Source organism: Lipotes vexillifer, unplaced genomic scaffold (assembly GCF_000442215.2).
Source record: "Lipotes vexillifer unplaced genomic scaffold, Lipotes_vexillifer_v1.1 scaffold382, whole genome shotgun sequence".
Classification (NCBI taxonomy): domain Eukaryota; kingdom Metazoa; phylum Chordata; class Mammalia; order Artiodactyla; family Lipotidae; genus Lipotes; species Lipotes vexillifer.
The window spans coordinates 9,785,099-9,802,092 of record NW_006780611.1 but is presented as its reverse complement, the minus strand read 5'-3'; the positions used below and the strand labels follow the sequence as shown (position 1 = coordinate 9,802,092).

The window sequence follows — 16,994 nt, the reverse complement described above, 5'->3', positions numbered from 1 at the left end:
ACAAACAATAAATGCTAGAGAGGGTGTGGAGAAAAGGGAACCCTCTTGCACTGTTGGTGGGAATGTAAATTGGTACAGCCATTATGGAGAACAGTATGGACGTTCCTTAAAAGACTAAAAATGGAACTACCATATGACCCAGCAATGCCACTACTGGGCATATACCCTGAGAAAACCATAATTCAAAAAGAGTCATGTACCACAATGTTCATTGCAGCTCTATTTACAATAGCCAGGACATGGCAGCAACCTAAGTGTCCATCAACAGATGAATGGATAAAGAAGATGTGGCACATATATACAATGGAATATTACTCAGCCATAAAAGAAACGAAATTGAGTTATTTGTAGTGAGCTGGATGGACCTAGAGTCCATCATAGAGAGTGAAGTAAGTCAGAAAGAGAAAAACAAATACCGTATGCTAACACACTTATATGGAATCTAAAAAGAATGGTTCTGATGGACCTAGGGGCAGGACAGGAATAAAGACAAAGACGTAGAGAATGAACTTGAGGACACGGGGAGGGGGAAGGGTAAGCTGGGATGAAGTGAGAGAGTGACTTGGACATATATACACTATCAAATGTAAAATAGATAGCGAGTGGGAAGCAGCCACATAGCACAGGGAGATCAGCTCGGTGCTTTGCTACCACCTAGAGGGGTGGGATAGGGAGGTGGGAGGGAGACGCAAGAGGGAGGGTATATGGAGATACATGTATTCATATAGCTGATTCACTTTGTTATACAGCAGAAGCTAACACAACACGGAAAAGCAATTATACTCCAATAAGGATGTTAAAAAAAAAAGAGCATCCACATACCCTTTACCCAAATTCACCTGTTGTAAACATTTCCCCCATTTGCTTTAATAATTGAGTTCTCTCTCCCTACCAGTCATCTATCATCTATCTTCCATCTATCTATCTCTATTGTTTACCTGTCTATCCATCATCTATCTGTCTGTCTTCAATCTTCCATCTGCCTGTTTACTTATCTACCTGTCTATCTATCACCTATCTATCTATCTATCATCTGTCATCTACCTATCTATCTATCTGTCATCTATCCACCTCTCCATCATTTATTTCTCATTTAATTATGAAATTGACACTTTGCTGTATTCAGGTGGGCCTGCCACTCCTTTGTACAGAATTCATCACTGTGATTGTATGAAAGAAGGGGCCTGGCCATAGTGTCACTGCTGTAACCAAGGCCTTAGAATGGCAGCCGGCACAGGCCCAGATGTCTGCAGAAATGCCAGCTCCGTCTCTACAGCGGGGTGCACACCACTGTGTTATTGCCTTTGCCCTGTAACCTTGTAAAGTAAGTGCATTAGGCTGTGAAAGTAAAGGTGGGGTGAGAGGAAATGCAGGAGCCGTAACTAAAATGCAGTTTAGACAGATCTGGGGATCACGAAGCAGGAGGAAAGGCACAGCTCTGGTCTCCCCAGAGGCTCGGAAGGAGCGTTTTCATTGTTGAAGGAAACAATGTTTTAAAACCAGTATCAAATGCTAAAACCAAATGGCTGACAGTTGTGTCTAAAAGACAAGCTATACTGAGAAATTTTGAGAAATATTGGAGTGCTCTAGGAATGGAATCCTGCAGATGTGGACAGGTACAGTTCCTTTCATGCGTTCTTCCTTTTCAGTTTCTGCAGTGACTTCTTGAGTACGATTTTCATTTCAGATTCTTTTCACTTTGCTCATTTTCTATATGATCAGATACTCATTGAATGAGTCATTTTATTTTTTTATTTTTAATTTTTTTGAATGAGTCATTTTAATGACAGAGTTATATTTAAAACATTGCTCACATAGGCTGTAGTTATAATAGAAATAATCAGTAAGCAGGACTTAAGAGTGAATGAGATGCTCTTACAGTTGACAGCGTCGTCATAGGAACCAGTGTAACCTTGCCTGGCTACCTGGCTTTTTGGTCATAAGATCTGAAATAAGGACATTCTCTCTGAACACGTTGTGAACTTTTAAATCCATTTCGACGTAGTTTCAGTTCCACCTCAGTCGACGTTCTGAAAGGTTAGCCGGTCCAAGGGTTTTGGAAAGCCGTGAAATCTGCCTACGAAGTTAGAAGGTAAGGACACGTGTGTCCAGTAGCCACAGAGATACTGGAGGCCCCAGAGCCCTTACAAAGGCGGGAATGACAGGGTTTGGCACTACAGGCAGAAAAGGATCCAGGGTGACACAAAGCCCAGGCCAGGAGCCTGGAGGCGGTTGGGCTGGAGAATCTGAGCGGTCACAGCCGGCCCCAGGGACAGGGTCCATTCCTTGGGGGAAGGAGCCCAGAGGGAGGGCCGGCGGCCAGGGCTGTTCTGGAGAAGATCCAGGGAGAGCCCAGGAGGAGACGGGGGGCTCTCGGGGGAAGGAGCCAACTTCACCACCTGGGAAGCCCGGGAAGCAGAGAAAAGATGACATTGCCCCGGGAGGATGGGGAGGGGGACCCGGGCCTCACCGTGGATTCCTCATCCTCGGCCACATCCTTCTACATAACATCCAATCTACAACACATCCAATACATAACCCCTGCTTCCCCTTCTTTGTAACCTCTTCTTGACGGAGGACCAGCCACACGGAGGGGCGGGCGGAGAATAGGGAGTTTGGACATGCTAACATGGAAACGCTCTCCAGAGCTCAGAATTTAATCTGGGTTTTACTGAAAACCCTTTGCTGGGACAACTAACAAGTCGACTTTATTAGCATTTAATGATTTACAAAGTGCTTGCTTAACGCAACAAGTCAAGTAGTACAGAGGTATCTCACGGGAAAGCTTAGAGCCTCGCTCTCATCACCAACCCTCCTGCTCTCTAATCTCCTTCTGTGGAGGAAGAAAAAATGTGTGTCTCATTTTCCCCATCACTTTACTTATTCATTTTGTTTTTGTGTTCATTCTTTTGACTAATATTAATTGAGTACCTACTGGGGAGGTAGGCTTGGTCCAAGGTGCTGGGTACAAACTTGAGTAAGGTGCAGGGGGCTCCAGACCACAAGGGGATGATGTCATGACGGCGGGAGACACAAAGGAAATAAGAAAATATGGGAACGGATAAGATAATTCCAGATCGAGGCAATTGCGGAAGGGATAAACAGGACGCTGTAGTAGAGACGAACAGAAGGTGGGGAGCTGTTTAAATGGGGTGCACAGAGCTGGTACCTTCTGCACCGGGACAGAAAGGATGAGAAAAAGTTAGCCCTGGGAGGACCTTGGGGGAAGAGCTTTCCAGGCAGAGATCACTCAAGTGCAAAGGCCCTGAGGCAGGAAGGAAGCAGAAAAGAGAGGTGTGTCTGGGGAGCAAAGTTTGGGGGCAGGGAGGTGGTAGCAGCTGGTCATAGGCAGGAGTTTAGATCATATGCTGAGTACAAGACTCTGTGGGACTTCCCCAGTGGTCCAGTGGTTAAGAATCCACACTTCCACTGCAGGGAGCATGGGTTCGATCCCTGGTCGATGAACTAAGATCCCGCATGCTGTGCGGCTGTGTGTGTGTGTTTTGAGGGGGTAAGGAGTTGAATCAAGGTGCCCTGACTCCTGTTTAAAGCCTCCCTCCAGCACCTCTGAGGACACTGAATAGAGGGAAGCAGAATGGAAGCTGGAAGTTTCATCCATCAGCCCAGTGACAGGTGACAGCGGAGGCCGTGGGGATGGAGATTAACAGTGCGTCTGACGGCAACATCGATCACAAGGACTTGGTTATGGATTAGATGTTACAGAGAAGAGGAATCAAGATCTTCCGCTGGGTTTGGGCTCAAGCTCACCACTCGCTGGGTAAGTAGCGATATCCTTCAGAGAGCTGTGGAAATCTGAGGAAAATGAGCTTTGGGGGAAAATACCCCACAAAAAGGTCTGTGGGGCAAAAGTGTGCAGTGCCGGGCAGATGTCTCGTAGGAAGCTGGTACCTGAGTGTGGAGCTCGGGGCAGCAGCAGGACGGGAGACGTGGGCCGCGTGCCTGGGGAGCAGGCTGAGTCTCCTAGGGAGGTGGTGGGATGCACAGGGGGAGGGGCCGGATCACCCAGGAGACAGAGAAGCTGGGAGGTGAGCAGAAAGAGGGGGAAAGCCATGGGACAGGGTGGTCACCACAGTGGGGGAGCAGCGTGTCTCAGGAAGGAGGTTATGCTCAGCTATGTCACTTGCTGCTGGGTGGAGGGGCAAGAGGATCACTGAAAAATATCCCTTTCTTCTTTTTCTTTTGGGGGCCTGTGCTGTGAGGTGTGTGGTCTCTTAGTTCTCTGACCAGGGATCGAAACTGCGCCCCTTGCAGTGGAAGTGTGGAGTCTTAACCACCGGACTGCCAGGGGAGTCCCGAACTATCCCTTTCTTCTTGCAACACGGGGATCATCGGTGACCTTGTCGAGAGCAGGTTCTCTGGAGTGGTGGGGAGAGGGAATGTCATGGGAGGAAAGCAGACAGGTGGGCAGGAAGCAAAACATGCAGAATAGAACATACATAAAACTTTCTGATAGAAGTATATTTCTTTACGTCTATTTTTCTCCATGAAGGAGTGAAGAGAATGGAGGGAGATGTGACTCAAAGGAGAGTGTTTGTTTTTAAAGGTGGGAGGTACCTGAGCGTGTGGTTTGCTAATGGGAATGATCCAGTAGTGCTGGGCATGATGTGGAAAGCCACAGAAGAGAAACCCCCTGGAAGAGAGAGGGCAGGAGCCCCAGAGCACAGATGGAAGGCTGGGCTTCGAACGGGTGGACCATGGAGTCAATCTTGTCTCTTTTGCTTAAAGTTCATCCAGCCCCTAGGGTAGCATGTGGCACCTAGTAGCTGCTCAATAAAATCCGTGTTGGGTGAATGAACGTGAGTACCGAGGGAGACAGGTTTCTAGATGGGGAGGCGAGGGGAGGGGGCCTTTCTTCTTCTGTTGGTTCGGGGAAGGCTGGGGTGGGGATGGTGGGGGCGCTGAGAGAGTTGAATAGGAGCAGTGGTGTAGGAGAATGTCGCTTCACGGTGGAGGCGCCATGAGGATTTATTTCTCGTTCAGCAGACAACATGAAATGAATGATGCCCACCTTGCCCCCACCGCATTGCCACTCCACCTTTGTCATCATTTAGGTTCCCAGATATACTTGTATGTGTTTCTTTGCAGTGTTTCCCTCATGTCTATTTCGGGTCCTGGGTGACACAGCGCTCTTTTGATGACAGTGGCTTTATCCCTTTTCTAGTTTTCAGCACATTGCAAGGGCCGCCTCCCTGCCTCATTTCTCTCTCACTTCTTCACTTTCAACCACACTTAGTCTGTCATTTGGACGTAAACAGCCCTTTGTTTCCTCATTAAAAAGAAAACCAAAAACCCTGAGAACAGTCATGGTGATTCTGTTTGTTTTGCATTTCTATCAATTTATTTGGGACATTATATTTATGTCTTTTAGGAAAACTTTTTCCTTATTAAAAATACAGGCTTCGTAACTTTTTTAAAATGGGGGTATAACTTACAGTTAAGTGCAGAATCTTCGGTTTCTAGGCAGTGTAACCACCACCCAGACTGAGGTGGGGCTACTCCTAGAATCCCAGGTGGGGACTCCCTCGTGTCCCCTCCCTGCTGTCCCCCATCCAGAGGGAACACATGTTGGGACTTCTATGATCATAGATTGACTTTGTCTGAGTTTGAACTTCATATAGATGGAATCAGAATGCACTCCTTCATATGTGACATCTTTCATTCCGTATTACATTTGTGGAGCTCATCCGATGCTCACTGAAGCCTAGTGCTTGTGAGAAGTGAGGAAACTGCCTCCCACCGCCGGTCCATCCTCAGGCAGCCGTCTACCCACGAGGACAATTGTCACTAGCCCCACACCGCCACTCCCCCACAGTCAGCCACGCATCCCCCCTGCCCTTCAGTTTGGCTGATTCTAATACGAATAGGTTTTGATTTCCCTGTTCTGACAAAGGCCCGACTTGGATGCCACCGGGACTGACCATGGGGCCAGTGAGGGTCTGCGAGAGTGCGGTCATCTGGGCAGCAGGGACCAGCAAGGCAGGCGGTGAGGGGACAGACGAAAGGACAGGTGTCCGTACCCTGGAGGACAAGCTCCATGGCGGCCCATCGCTGAGTCTCCTGCAGCAGCCAGCACGGCCGTGGCCTGGCGCAGGCTCCCTGGGGCCCGCCGGGCTGAGGGACCCGCGGGGCGCTCAGTGGGGAGGGGAGAAGCTGCTCGGACAGGCAGGCAGCCGCCTTCATCCTTGGGGAAGGGAAGGGAAGGGGAGAAACCTGGGCCGAGCTCTCCTTAGGAGCCCCCCGTGCAGGGCCAGCCGACTGGACGTGGCGCATTTTCACCCCATTACACAGAGGAGAAGAGAAAGGCTCCCGGAGGCACCAGGCTGGACCAGGACCACGTAGGGACACGTGGCTGTGGGACGTACTTCGGCCTCAGAAAGCGTGGCCGCCCATGCTCTTCCTGTCCCCCTCCACGCCCGAGGAATGTGGGGACTGTGTCTTCCAGCTCCAAGTGGGACCCTGGCCCTAGCTGGCCCTGTTTGTCCCCGAGGGGCTGCCCCCTGTCCCACTGACTCCCCATCCGGCTCCTCTTAGAGCCCCTGTCCTGGCCCAGCACTCCTCCCGGGGGAGCTGGCTACCAGAGGCCCAGCCTGGCCGCCTGCACGGGAACCAGGCTGCTGACCTACATCCTCAGGGAGGAAACTCAGCACGGTGTCCCCTCCTTCTCGGGTGGGTGCCCCTCCTCATGGAGGGTGCCCTCCACCCCACCCCCACCCTGGGCTGGGGCCCCTCTGTCGCCTCTGCCCTCTAGACCTGGTCCCCTGGAGAGCAGACACTGTCCCCCGCGTGGTGGCTCAGCCCCCATTTTTGTGGCAGGTGGTTTCTGGGTGAGAACGGCCCTGGGGTGTGGGGTGTCCTGAGCAGCGCCCACACTTCCCAGGTCACTGTCTGCACACCCAGCGGAGCCTCGCATACCCAGCAGCCTCCAGTCTTCCTGAGCAGGAGACGGGGTGTCTACGAGGACCGGGCTTACAGAGACCTGGCTGGGGTCCCTGAGAATCTCCCCCAAACCATCCCCCAGCTCTTGCCTTCCAGGCAGGGAGGATGTGGTCCTGACCCAGACCAAGCTCTCCCCCCGCGCCGCTACAAAGTCTCCTCGTCACTCAATCCACTAAGTTCTCCTGGGTCGCCTGTGCCCCCGTAGATTTCTGAGGGAGGGTCTCTGGTGCAGGAAGCCCCGTGCTGGGGGCAGAGGGTAACCTGAGAAGTCTGGGGCTCCTGCTGCCAAGCACCTGTGCCCTGGGGCACCCTTGGGGTACTGAGCCCCTGAGCCTGCCCCGCCCCTTCCCAGCTGGTTCCAGCAGCTGGGGTACCAGCATCTCACTGGGCTCGGCCCCGCATCGCTTGCCCCTCAAGGCTGTGCTGGAGCATTTTGTGGGGAGACCAAGGAAGGGGCTCCATGGCAGGGAGATGCTCCCACATCTCCAGGGGAGGTTTCCCCGCCAGTCTAGCTCCTCGTGCAGTAGCTCTGAGGTGTCCTCTTCTGGAATGTTCTCCAACACCTCCTCCTTCCCCACTCCCCATACCCCAGCCTGGCCAGTCACCCCTGGACCTTATGCTTCCTGCTGGTTCCCGGCTGTCCGTCTTCAATGCAGACCAGCCAGCCTAGCAGCTTGTCTCCACATCTGGGGGGTCCGTGTGGCAGCGATGGACCAGCACACAGGCGGCTAAGAGAATCCATGGCCTGTGAAGGTTAGAGGGACATCACGTGTGACAGTGTTTGAACTTCTCCCAAACGTTTTAAGTCTTGAGTCACCTGAGTCACAGCGAGAAGGGACGAGAGGATGAGTTGCTAACTCAGATCTGGGGGGGCCTCACCCCTCTCTTCTACTCCTGCCCCAGCTTCTTCCCACATGCTCTCCCCAGAGCCCAAGGGCCTCGGCGCAGCAGGGGCCCAGGGACCAGTCTCCCTGAGGCCAGAGAAGACATGGTTAGGTAAAGGCATCAATAGAACCTAGTGACGAACTCTGGGTCCAAAGTAGCGCCCAACACCACTGATGTGATGATGAGATGAAAGTGTGCAGCTCACCTCAGTCCATCAGGTAAGAAGAAAGAAGAAAAGAGGTCCTGTCCTTTCTGGGGAATGACAGCCCCTCCCCTATGTCTGCCTCTGTCACGTAGAGTAAAAATGTGGGGAAATTCCTACACCCTGCTGGAGTTCTCCACCAAAGTGTGGGGAAGCCCCAGAAGGGGAGGCAGGACCTAGGTCCCCCAGTGAGGGAGGGTGCGTGTGGGGAGAGTGGCCCTCTGAGCAGGTGCAGACTGTGTTGGGATATGCCCCGTTCCCCCGTTCCTCCATCAGGAAAACTGGGAACAGGGCTGGATGCCCCGGGAGAGCCCAGACTGGGGTCAGAGAGACAGACAGGGCCAAAGGACCCTGGGGAAGGGGGCGGGGCTGCTCAGCCTGAGTGCCTCAGGGACTGGAGTGAATGATCCTGAAGTTTCTAGAGTCCTGGCCAGGCTGCTCTGTGCAAGGTCCCAGCTCTGCCCTCCTGAGGGTGCCCTTTGCTCCCTACAGCAGGATGAAGGACGGGCTGCCTGTGCCCAGCCCGGCTCTCGGAAGTGTCCCCAGGCTGTGTCATGTCCCAAGCACCTCAGGGTCCCTGTGTCAGAGGCGAAACTCTGAGACCGGGGCCTGGGGAGATGGGCCCCTGGGAATGGGGGCCCTGGGGTGATGAAGGCACGTCTGCCAGGAACCTGCCCTCTGACGGCACAGGGTGGGGGCCCTTCTCCTAGTGTAAGCCCACCTGTCCACTGGTGTTGCACCCTTTGCCCAGAGGGCATATACTTTGTGGATTTTTGGGTCACTTCAAGGAATGGAGTGGGGAGATGGGGAGGAGGGGCTGCTGTTGGAACCCAGAAACCGAAACCAAAGGAGCAGATTTGATGATGAGTTTCTTCCCAGAAACCACCCTTTGGGAAGTGTCGACATCCTCTGATCTTCGTCAGAGCTGAGATAGTTTGGGTGAGTCTGGGGAACCTGAATGTGTTTCCTTTTTGTCAAGTCGCTCTGTGTGTGTGTGTGTGTGTGTGTGTGTGTGTGTGTGTGTGTGTGTTTGTGTGTGTTTATGTGTGTGTGTGTTTGTGTGTGTGTGTGTGTGTGTTCCTTGTGGGTCAGGACCATGGTCAGTTCTGTGTGCTCAGGCACAGTTGTGTGCCAGGCCTGATCTTTGTCATATATGTGGTACCTGAGGTCCCACAGGACATCCTGAGGAGGGACCGTCAGCTGTAACCAAGCCAATAAGCTGTAAGTCCCAGGCAGGAAACAGTACAGAAGGTCCTGGGACAGACACAGCTGAGCCAGGCCCAACTCCTCTGTGGTCCCAGCACTGTGGTCCGTGTCTGCTCCCCGAGCCTCCTGCCCCAGGGCTGCAAGCCAGGGTCCCACATGGGGCTGGAAGACACAGTCCCCACATTCCTCGGGCGTGGAGGGGGACAGGAAGAGCATGGGCGGCCACGCTTTCTGAGGCCGAAGTACGTCCCACAGCCACGTGTCCCTACGTGGTCCTGGTCCAGCCTGGTGCCTCCGGGAGCCTTTCTCTTCTCCTCTGTGTAATGGGGTGAAAATGCGCCACGTCCAGTCGGCTGGCCCTGCACGGGGGGCTCCTAAGGAGAGCTCGGCCCAGGTTTCTCCCCTTCCCTTCCCTTCCCCAAGGATGAAGGCGGCTGCCTGCCTGTCCGAGCAGCTTCTCCCCTCCCCACTGAGCGCCCCGCGGGTCCCTCAGCCCGGCGGGCCCCAGGGAGCCTGCGCCAGGCCACGGCCGTGCTGGCTGCTGCAGGAGACTCAGCGATGGGCCGCCATGGAGCTTGTCCTCCAGGGTACGGACACCTGTCCTTTCGTCTGTCCCCTCACCGCCTGCCTTGCTGGTCCCTGCTGCCCAGATGACCGCACTCTCGCAGACCTCACTGGCCCCCATGGTCAGTCCCGGTGGCATCCAAGTCGGGCCTTTGTCAGAACAGGGAAAAAGAAACTTAACTGGTCCGTGAGGCTGTGACGTTTGGGCGGAGAAGTTCACGGTGTCATGAGTGGCCAGAGTTCAGGAAGGGGTGAGGCCCAACTCTGCTGACACAGTGGTTTCCAGGTGCTCTGATCGTATATAAGGCTCCTGGTGCTTGAAGAGCTCCAGGCAGGAAGCCACAGGCTGTGACCGAGCACAGAAACAGAAGACTCAGAGCCAGGGACGGTGAAGAAACTGACTCATGGAGGCCAGCACAGAGCCCGGGACCAGGTACCACGCTACAGGGGAGCGGGGCAGTGGGAGCTAGGACTGGGGCGGGATGGTGGGGAGAGGCCGTGACCCAGTCTGACTTTGGGCAGAGGGCCAGGTCTTCATTGAGGCTCTGAGCATCTTGCATTGCTCCTGGGGGGAGACCCTGAATTCCCTGGGAGCCCCCAGCGGGGGTCAGACGGGGAGGACTCGTGGCTCCAGCAGAGATGTGGGGTGCAGAAGGAAAGGGTGTGCGGGGAGGGGAGGGGCGCTGGGCAGTCCCAGAAGGAGCCCCGTGTCTACGGGCTTCTCCTGCCTTTGACCGTAGATGCCTGTTGGATGAAAACACCTTCGCTGAGAACTACATGAATCAGATAAGCACTCGTAAGACCTACCTGTGCTACAAGGTGGAGATCCTGGGTGGTGATGCTAGGGTCCCTCCGGACGAGAGCAAGGGCTTCGTGCAGAACAAGGTGACTGACCCAGCCTGCCCGCAGCAGGCAGGGCCTCCCTATTGTGGGACACTCAGGGTAGAAGGTTGTCAGTTGCACACAGGGGGTCCCACAAGCTCTCTCACCCCTGGTCCCTGCCGTTGCTACTGCTGCTCTGCTTGGAATCAGGTGAGGACACTTGCTGTGTGACTGGCAGCTTTGAGCCACATGTCATAAGCCAGTCACAGCAATCCAGGGCCTGGTACCTCCAGCCCAATGTCACCCCAGGCTCTAGGACTCGGCTACTCCTCTCCTGCTGTGCCTCTGGGGAGGGGTTGGGACAGAGGGAAAGGCATCTGGACAAGGGGCCGGGTTCTTCCCCGGACTCTGCCGGGGGGAAGGCTCTGGCTAGAGAGCCCGACTTCTTCCTCAGTCACTACGGACTTAGGCGGGCCCGGCAGGACCCCTGCCCACTGCTTGAGAGATCTTGTCAAGGGCGCTGACCCCTGCAACCCCACTGCCAGCTGTCCTTAGCCCAAGGACGCCCCTCAGCCTCGGGCTCAGCACAGGGTGAGGCCCAGAGTAGAAGGCTGTAGGAGTTTTGGTGCACATGTGGGGTGGGGTAGAGGGGGAGCTGGAGAGCAGGGTGAGTCACTCCAGGGAGGAAACACCCACTTCCATGGCAGGAGTCCAGCGTGGGAGCTCCCCTGGCCTCCTCTCTGCAGAGCTGGACTAGGTGAGGCTCCTGAAGGCCCTGCCTCGGGCACAAAATAAGAGGCGCTCCAGAAAACTCAGAAATCAAGATGAGTCACATTTTAAGGCAATAGTTTAAAAATCAAAATTAACGCAATTCTGTGATCAACGAAACATCAACATTTGCATGAAGACTGATGGGTTTCAGTGCTGTGCAGAGCCACAGGGAGCCGACGGCCGATAACAAGTCATCACTGCTCACCCAGCTTTTTGGAAAACACTGATACCATGTCTCTCATGGAGTTTTGCGTTACTTTGGATCATGTAAATGCTGCATTGAAATATCATTCACTTGGTGCTGAGGCTTTGCGCCCGCTCTAGCTTAGCGCTGGGGGCCAGTGCCTCACCGAGCTGCCTACGCTGGCCTCGTCCTGCCCCAACCCCGTCCACTTTTCTTCCTCGTCTATGTAGGGCGCTAACGAACCAGGGTGGCCCCGCCATGCAGAGCTGTACTTCCTGGACCGGATCCGTTCCTGGAATCTGGACCCGGGGCTGCGTTACAGGCTCACCTGTTTCATCTCCTGGACCCCTTGTCATACCTGTGCCCAGGAACTGGCTACTTTCCTGGGGGAGAACAGCCACTTGAGCCTGCACATCTTTGCCTCCCGCATCTACAGCCTCCCCGGTTATGAGGCTGGGCTGCGCACACTGCAGGCGGCTGGGGCCCAAATCGCCATCATGACCTCTCAGGGTCAGCATGGGTCTCCTGGGGGTGGGGCGGTGGCAGGGAGAGGCCTGTGGGAAGTTGCTAGAAAGGGACGGGAAGGGTGGGAATCCCTGGTAGAGAGGCCTTTGTGTGCTGCCTGAGAGGTGATGCTAGGCTCTGGAAGGAGTCTATGGGAAGAGAAAGTTCAGGGGAGCAGAGCTGGTTCGGGGAGGGGTAGAAGGGGAGTGCGTGGATATGCAAGAGGGACTAGGGGACTTCCAGAAAGGAGAATTGGGCTGCCTCAAATTCCAGCTGCAAGAAAGAGCTGGAGGGGTAAGCTATTGAGTCCCCAGGAGGAAGGAGAGAGGAGGAAGTGAAATTATGACGGGGAAAGTCTGTCCCGCAGAGTCATTTCAGCCCTGTGGCCCCAACCCTTCCCCAGACTGGAGTTCACCTTTCTCTCCCCTGTTCCATCTCAGAGTTTGAGCACTGCTGGAAAAACTTTGTGGACCACCAGGGAAGAACCTTTGAGCCCTGGGATGAGCTGGAAGTAGTGAGTCAACATCTGTGTAAGAAGCTGCAGGAGATTCTCCAGGTGAGGGTTCCTTCCTGCTGCTTCCCTGGAATTCCTCCAGCCTCTCGTCTCCCTGTGCCTTTTTCCTCCTCTCAGAGCCTCCTTTGGGTGACCTGCTCCCTCCTGGGGCGCCAGCTCCATCCTTTCCTTCCCTTCTCATGCGGTCCCTCTACTTTCTCACTTGCTGTGTCCCTCCTTCCTTCCCCATCTTTGTAACACTCCCCAGACCTCCTCTTGGTTTTTGTTTCATCTCCCAACTGTCTCACTCCCTGCTCCCATCCTAGACGCAGGAAAACTGAAGGATGGACATCAACCTCTCTAAAGAAGTCAGGAGACCTCTGTTGAACAGGAGAAAAAAAACAGCTTTTTTTGAGAAGTATAAACATGCCATTTGCTACCCTCTCCAGATTGATCCAAAGAAACCAGTGAAAGGCAAATGGCTCATAATAAAGAGTTAAAAAAAAAAAAACAATCTGGGGGCTTCCCTGGTGGCGCAGTGGTTGAGAGTCCGCCTGCCGATGCAGTGCACACGGGATCGTGCCCCGGTCCAGGAAGATCCCACATGCCGCGGAGCGGCTGGGCCCCTGAGCCATGGCTGCTGGGCCTGCGCGTCCGGAGCCTGTGCTCCGCAACGGGAGAGGCCACAACAGTGAGAGGCCCACGTACCGCAAAACAAAACAAAATAAAACAAAAAACAAAAACAATCTGGGTAGATTTACTTTTCATTCAAACCTATATTATGTTCCAATCTACATCAGTAAGATTCTATTCAATATTATCAGAATAGTTTTCGATTTTTAGAGAAATGGATATTTTAATTGATTTTAAATCCAAAGCAATAAAATGAAATATTAAGAATCTTCCACCAAATATTTTTCCTCAGTAAATGTATCATGAACTACAAGTAGTTTATTAAAAGTTGTAAACATGCAGATGCCTTTCTCTTTTGCAGTGGATCTGATTCATGGTGGAGTGGAGGTATAGTGGTCACACTAATACCTGCTGGAGTGAGTAAAAATCAGCTAAATCTTGTAGGAGGGGAATCTAGGGTTCAAAAATCTACAGTATACCCTCATGATGACAAATCTGAAAGTGAAATTAAGAAAACACTCCCATTTACCATTGCAACAAAAAGAATAAAATATCTAGGAATAAACCTACCTAAGTAGACAAACGACCTGTGTGCAGAAAATTATGACACTGATGAAATAAAGATGATACAAATAGATGGAGAGATATTCCATGTTCTTGGATTGGAAGAATCAACATTGTGAAAATGACTATACTACCCAAAGCAATCTACAGATTCAATGCAATCCCTATCAAACTACCACTGGCATTTTTCACAGAACTAGAACAAAAAATCTCACAATTTGTATGGAAACACAAAAGACCCTGAATAGCCAAAGCAATTATGAGAAAGAAAAACGGAGCTGGAGGAACCAGGCTCCCTAACTTCAGACTATACTGCAAAGCTACCATAACCGAGACAGCATGGTACTGGCACAAAAACAGACATATAGATCAATGGAACAGGACAGAAAGCCCAGAGATAAACCCACGCACATATGGTCACCTTATCTTTGATAAAGGAGAAAAGAATATACAGTGGAGAAAAGACAGCCTCTTCAATAAGTGGTCCTGGGAAAACTGGACAGCTACATGTAAAAGCGTGAATTCAGAACACTCCCTAACACCATACACAAAAATAAACTCAAAATGGATTAGAGACCTAAATGTAAGGCCAGACACTATTAAACTCATAGAGGAAAACATAGGCAGAGCAAGCCATGGCATAAATCCCAGCAAGATCCTTTTTGACCCACCTCCTAGAGAAATGGAAATAAAAACAAAAATAAACAAGTGGGATCTGATGAAACTTAAAAGCTCTTGCACAGCAAAGGAAACCATAAACCAGACGAAAAGACAACCCTCAGAGCGGGAGAAAATATTTGCAAATGAAGCAACTGACAAAGGATTAATCTCCAAAATTTACAAGCAGCTCATGCAGCTCAGTATCAAAAAAACAAATAACCCAATCCAAAAATGGGCAGAAGACCTAAATAGACGTTTCTCCAAAGAAGATATACAGATTGCCAACAAATACACGAAAGAATGCTCAACATCATTAATCATTAGAGAAATGCAAATCAAAACTACAATGAGCTATCATCTCACACCGGTCAGAATGGCCATCGTCAAAAAATCTTCAAACAATAAATCCTGGAGAGGGTGTGGAGAAAAGGGAACCCTCTCACACTGTTGGTGGGAATGTAAATTGATACAGCCACTATGGAGAACAGTATGGAGGTTCCTTAAAGAACTAAAAATAGAATTACCACATGACCCAGCAATCCCACTACTGGGCATATACCCTGAGAAAACCATAATTCAAAAAGAGTCATGTACCACAATGTTCATTGCAGCTCTATTTACAATAGCCAGGACATGGAAGCAACCTAAGTGTCCATCGGCAGATGAATGGATAAAGTAGATGAGGCACATATATACAATGGAATATTACTCAGCCATAAAAAGAAACGAAATTGAATTATTTGTAGTGAGGTGGATGGACCTAGAGTCTGTCATACAGAGTGAAGTAAGTCAGAAAGAGAAAAACAAATACCATATGCTAACACCTTATATATATGGAGTCTAAGAAAAAAAAGATGGTCATGAAGAACCTATGGACAAGACGGGAATAAAGACGCAGACATACTAGAGAATGGACTTGAGGATATGGGGAGGGCGGAAGGGTAAGCTGGGACAAAGTGAGAGAGTGGCATGGACATATATACACTACCAAATGTAAAATAGATAGCTAGTGGGAAGCAGCCACATAGCACAGGGAGATCAGCTCGGTGCTTTGTGACCACCTAGAAGGGTGGGATAGGGAGGGTGGGAGGGAGGGAGACGCAAGAGGGAAGAGATATGAGGATATATGTATATTTATAACTGTTTCATTTTGTTATAAAGCAGAAACTAACACACCATTGTAAAGCAATTATACTCCAATAAAGATGTGAAAAAGAAAATCTACAGTCATTGACAACCTCTCACCCTGCCAACAATACTGTTTTGAAATGACAGACCACGTGACAAAATACTGGAGGGAAATTTCAAATCAGCAGTCAGGTGAACACCAGGAATTACTTCAGACCCACACCACTCCTCATCCTACCGCCCTGTAGGGGAAGCCAGAGGGAGGTGCTTTCCTGCACAGATGATGAACTGGCCCCTGCACAGTACATGGACCCAAGCAGGACCCATCTCAGGCACTAGATTTCTCTCCTGCCACTGATTCTGTCGGGCCTGAATTGAGCTGAGTCAGCCCCTGGCGGCTGGTTGTCCTGCACAGGCGTCCAGACAGCGAAGTCTCCCCAGGTCTCTCCTCACAGACTTCTGCTCACATGTCAGGGGCCCAAACTGTGTCACAACCTCACACAATGACTGTGAGGGGCTGGGAGTGGAATCATTTGGTTTGAAACCTGAAGGGATAGAAAATAAGGGAGAGATGATGATGATGGCCAAGGAGGGAGGAAGGGACAAAGTCAGGGAGGGCTGGCACCCCGGAGGGAAGGACTGATAGAACAGTGTGACCTGGAAGGGGGAGGGGATGGGAGAGGAGGGGAGAGGAGCAAAGCAGGGCCAAGGGCCAAGGGTGGAAGGACAAGGGACCTAAGGACAGGATGCTGGGTTGGAGGAGGGTGGGCAGGGACAGAGCTACCTGGAGTAGAAGTCAGGCTTGTTTCACAGAAGAAGCCATGTGGGGAGGGTAGGATGGTCCAGGCCTGGCTCAGCTGCTCAGCGATGCTGTCAAGGAGCAGCCTGCTGTTCCTGCTCCCCAATCTCAGCTCTTGGCACTTGTCTCCTCAGGGCCTCAGATGGCTGCCCACCTCCAGACGTCACAGCTCATTCCAGGGGGGGAAGAAAGAGGATGGGACAAACCCCAGACCTTCAGAGCCTGTACATCTTTTTAATGGATACTAGCAGTGTCCTACTGTGAGAAGGGGCTGATGGGAAAACTCACAGTTCGCACTTTCTGTTGGTGTTCCACTTGAGCCAGTGTGGGCTGCAGAGGGAAAAAGATCGGCTCTTGGGCTCCACCTGGAACATATGGAGAATAATAGTGACTGACTGAGGGCTGTTGTGCAGTTAAACGTCAGGTACTTAGGACGATTTGACATAGTCTTCAACAGATGATGATGCTACTATAAAAAAGAGGAGAAATCACTCATTTAATAAATCACTCAATCCACAGATAATGCAGTCTTCCGGCACATTCTGGCTCACACCGCGTGCAGCCAGGTGCCCGGAGAGACGTGGTGGACAGGCAGCAGTGGAGGCCTCAGCAGCAGAGCGGT

General features: G+C 51.9%; 1 protein-coding gene across 1 annotated transcript in view; it reads left to right on the top strand.

Annotated features, from left to right (window-relative positions):
- The first annotated feature begins 5,940 nt into the window (after positions 1-5,940).
- Positions 5,941-16,994, top strand: part of APOBEC3A (apolipoprotein B mRNA editing enzyme catalytic subunit 3A) — a 42,775-nt gene continuing 31,721 nt past the window's right edge. The window contains exons 1-6 of the mRNA XM_007454106.1: positions 5,941-6,004; positions 6,553-6,687; positions 9,744-9,837; positions 10,555-10,699; positions 11,822-12,101; positions 12,536-12,651. Of these exons, the coding sequence (XP_007454168.1) occupies positions 5,941-6,004; positions 6,553-6,687; positions 9,744-9,837; positions 10,555-10,699; positions 11,822-12,101; positions 12,536-12,651 (834 nt within the window). The remainder of the gene's footprint in view (positions 6,005-6,552; positions 6,688-9,743; positions 9,838-10,554; positions 10,700-11,821; positions 12,102-12,535; positions 12,652-16,994) is intronic.